The sequence below is a fragment of the Gavialis gangeticus genome, unplaced genomic scaffold, assembly GCF_001723915.1.
Source record: "Gavialis gangeticus isolate Ggan-Ray unplaced genomic scaffold, GavGan_comp1, whole genome shotgun sequence".
Taxonomy (NCBI): domain Eukaryota; kingdom Metazoa; phylum Chordata; order Crocodylia; family Gavialidae; genus Gavialis; species Gavialis gangeticus.
Window position 1 is genome coordinate 9696257 of NW_017728991.1, and position 4514 is coordinate 9700770.

Here is a 4514-nt window from a genome sequence, read left to right on the forward strand (position 1 = left end):
CAGCATCTTTACGTGCACCCAGGACCACAGCAATTTGAGCTGAGGATATGTAGCCCTGGGCTAGCTGGGGATGGTGGCAGAGGGGCTGGCTGGGGCATGAGAGGGCTACAGTGCGGGGCTAGGTGGGAGGCAGCTCCTGTACTGTAGCACCCTTGTGCCCCAGCCAGCTTCGGTCACAGTCTACATATGTGTTTGAGCACGTGCAATTACTCCGCTGTAGGATAGTGCTTGTTCCAGACAGATCTATCCTATAGCAGAGTTGATTAATTTACCATGCCCTAATACAGACACACGTGTAGACTGGGATGCTTTATTGCAGAACTAATTAGTCAGCTGCAGTAAAGCACATGTATAGGTGCACCATCTTTCTGCTTAATTTCTCCAAAAGAATGCATTTTAGGTACGAGCTTAATTATGGATGGAAGGCACAAGGAAACTGTTGTGAAATCTTGGCTTTCTAGAAATGTAGACTGGGAGGTGATGGGACCAAGTAGTCATGATTAGGTCTGGTTTTGATCTTAGCTTTGTCATAGACTCGTAAAGGTCACTTGGTAAAAGGGAGGGATGAGAGTGTGTCATATAAATCACGCCTGAAATTGTCTGTGGGTCTCAAAGTAGATTTGGAAATGGTTCTAAAATTTTGCAGCCGTAAAAGGAAAATATGGATGTTTACCTGTATATTGGGGGTAGGGAGGAAAGATGTAAATATGTATGTAAATAGATTGTTATTTCCTAAAGATACAATCTGCAGATAAAAATTGTTCCTGGTAAGAGAAGGGTCCGGCCTGTCTCCCACTATTCACCAAGGCTGCTGCTCTTATAACCGTTTTGCTACAGAGAACTTTTACTTTCTCTGTGTGTGCACTGCAAATAGCTATAGATGAGGGGATAGATTGAAAAACTTCAGATAGGCTCCTGGAGCCTTGTAGAAAAAAGTAGATAGATACTTGTGAAGATTTCTAAACTCCGAGACCAGATGTGCGTTAAGGCGTTCCATCAGCATAAAGCTGTCATGTAGTCTGAAAACGTTGTAAAATGCCCTTGTGAAGATATAGACACAACAGCAAAAAATGTGCTTTTGCCGGTGTAGCTGAATTCAGTCGGATAACTGAAATAAGCTGTGTTGGCAAAACACTTGTAACTGTTCTCCCTTGCCACTGGGGCCATATCCTGGAATAGTCCCATTAGAAAATCCTTTTTACTAAAAATCAAGCCGTAGTGAAAATCTTTCTCAGTTCTTTGGGTGAATGCATTGTGAGGTCCATTATCTCCCAGGCAGATGGTTCTCTTCCTTTCATCTAGGTCAGCGCTTCTCAACTAGGTGCCACGGCACTTGAGGTGTGCAAACATGATTCACCAGATAAATCCAGGGATTTCAAATAGGAATCCATGGTGTTAAAAGCTTTCTGAGCTGTTGTGGTCTTTCTGAGGTTTTTGTAACAGAATTGCTCTATTATTGCTCTGCATTAAAATAAAAATAGTGAAAGCTCAGACCTGGTATTTTCTGAGGCCTGCAAAGGTTGAGAACCGCTGATCTGGTTGATCAGATTGCAACTGATAATGGGATGTCATATTAGAGTACCATTTCAAACTTATAAATATCCTATAAATCATTTATAGCTTGGTTGTTTTGCAGTGGTTAATATTGCAGTTCTTCTAATACACAAAGCCTTAAAGTTGACTTTTGTTTCTGTGTGTAATAAGGCCTCTAAGGTACCACTCTGGTCCTTGGAGAAATTTAGTAAAATCATTCTAGATGTAATCAGTGGAAAGGGTCTCCTGTGGGTTTGAACCCACTTAACTATGAGAGAGCACTTTAATTCTGCACACTCAAATAAGCCCACAAATGCTTTATTTTTAACAGTTTTCCCAATTTGGAAAGAAAGCTAAGTGAACACTTTGCTCCATTTCTACAGGACACTGAAGTAATCTTGAACAGGTGTTGAACTTAAGACTAAAGATAGAGAACCAAGCATTAGTTCCTCTTTTTAATGTTCTGTAAATAGGCACATGTGACAGTCCAGCTATTGTCTTGTGCGAGTAGGGGGGATAGGGACCACGACAGGTGTGTATGCCTGCTAAATCCTTCATTGTTAGAGCATTAGTGTAGTTGGTTTAATGGTAAATATTCAGTACAGGTGGCCATAAATGCTCACTTGTGAGCACCTGCCTTAGTGCTTTGTATCATCCCTTTGCAGGGAACTTGGAAAAATGTAACTTTCTCTAAAGATTACATTTCAACTGGTCCAATCTGGGGAGAGATTTTGATATTGCACTTCATTTATTTGGCTTGCTTACTACGTAGTATAATTTAAATATTTATACCAGTGAAAAAAGAACATGAGTGCTAAGGGTAAACTTGCTCTGACTTTTGATTTGTGGATGGAGCTGAATATTTATTGTGATTCACAGATCACAATAAATCTCTGGTCAAAAGAATTAACTTCCAAATGCCACAACTTCGGCATTTAGTCTGAGAACAAAAGATAGAAATATCTGTGGTATCAAAATAGGACTGTTGTTGGTTTAAGAAACCCAGCAAAAAGCACAAATGTTGGCAAGAAGTTTATAAAAGGGCATATTTACGAAGTAATTTTGAGCTTTGAGCAAATATTTGCATCCATTATGAAAGTGCATGCATGGCTCTTTCCTTCTGGGTGCCTTTTGAGAGCCTTTGAGACACTCAGTCATTCAGAATATGGCTTTAAATAGTGGTCCACTTCAAAAGTGTAGAAAATTGGGACTTTGGGGAGAGCATGAGAGATTGTTTTCATGGGTGTGCGGGCACTGCTGGTTGCTGGTACAATATGGTTTTGCACTTCTTTGGTATGACTCTTTGCTTTGAACACTAAGCAATCCTAATGATATGGTGTTGATTTTAACTGTGTGTGTGGTTTAAAAAAATGTTAGAACGATACACCAGATAGTTGCATAGGGGTTGTCCATGTCTGTATGTTCACATTATTCATGATTTTTAAGTATTTCTAGTTTTCTGTGTTGGCAAGTTTTTTTCTCTTCTTAAATTTGCTAAAGCTTCCATTTGGGAGACCTCTAAACTTCTGCATGCCTATGTAAGGAAGATTCCCCTGTTTCCTGGTAGTCCCAGAAAATTCCCAAATAAAAGATACAGCCGGGGCAACAAGTTGCAGTCTTATCTTTACTGTTTGCTTGCCCTTGAAGCTTTTGTGATCTAAATACTGCCTTAAGCAGCACTATCTATTTTTAGGGTGTTATAGACAGAAAGTGGCACAGAGCCTTAAAGGAAAACCCTAAGCATGCATCACTTGGACCAAAAAACAGGAGCCCCTTAGAAGAATAGAAACAGCAATATCCCAGTTGTCCTAGTTCCAAAAGGTTCATTTCTAACAGTTGCATATAATGAGAGAGAACTGCTGTGGCTGTAGAGAAGAGGATACATATTAAAATCAGAGTTGTATATGGATCAGGGTTTCTTTTTGCCCTTCCTTGGAGCTGCTGCCCCTGTATATGTTAATAAAAAAGAAATATTTACTTGTTGTTTGAACAATCCAAGGGAACAGTGAGAGTCTGATTCTGAATGCAAAGGCTACTAAATGTGAAGAGCCGTATATACATGGGGATTTACTTCTCTTTAATTAGATGGGTGCATGCGCACACATTTGTTTAATGTAGAGGTTCTCAAACCATGGTCTGTGGACCACCGCTGGTCCACAAGCTCCATTCAGGTGGTCCGCAGAAAGGTTGTGGAACAATTGAGAATAGCTGTACTTGGAAGGTAAGACTACTGATATTAAAATATGAGTTGGGTGCTTGGATTTGTAGAACAAAAAAATGTTTAAGTCATGCGCCAAGACCCTCAGCAATTTTCAAGTGGTCCGTGAAAAAAACAGTTTGAGAACTACTGGTTTAATGCATTTTCTCTTGACCTCAGTTTTCAGTTGTATCTTTAAAGAATCTATGTCAAGAAATTTTAAACGTGGCTTGCTGTTTTTAATGCTACTAGGTTGAAGGCATACCTTCTTGCTTAGGCACCATTTTGGGATAATTGTTGACCTTTTTTCCTCATTTATTTCAACAGGTTCATGAACCACCCAGCTCCAGCAAATAGCCGCTACAAACCTACTTGCTATGAACATGCTGCTAACTGCTACACACATGCAGTAAGTGAATTTAATCATCTTTCCAGTTTGCTTCAGTTAATCTATTCTGTTGTCTTTTCCCTTTGCATAATATAAATATATGATTGCAGCTTTTAACATAAATGGAATGATCTGAAAGCTTGGATGAGAATGTAATAGTTAATAAGAGGCCGGTGAGATGGTTTTAGATCTGTAAATCTAAAAAGGTGCAAGTATCAACCCTAAAATGCATGTAGCTCAATTGCATGTACAAGGGCTCAAAAGGTCACTTAGAAAAAACAAGTACACATTAAATCAGGGGTGAGCAAAATATGGCCCGTGGGCCGAATCCATCCTGCAAGACCATTCTATCTGGCTTGCGGGGCCCCTAAAAAATTGTAGAAAATTAATATTTCT

The 4514-nt window shown here is 39.6% G+C and overlaps 1 protein-coding gene across 1 annotated transcript in view; it reads left to right on the forward strand.

Annotated features, from left to right (window-relative positions):
• Positions 1–4514, forward strand: part of MMD (monocyte to macrophage differentiation associated) — a 37137-nt gene that overhangs the window by 10200 nt on the left and 22423 nt on the right. The window contains exon 2 of the mRNA XM_019515139.1: positions 4058–4139. Coding sequence (XP_019370684.1) covers positions 4058–4139 — 82 coding nt within the window. The remainder of the gene's footprint in view (positions 1–4057; positions 4140–4514) is intronic.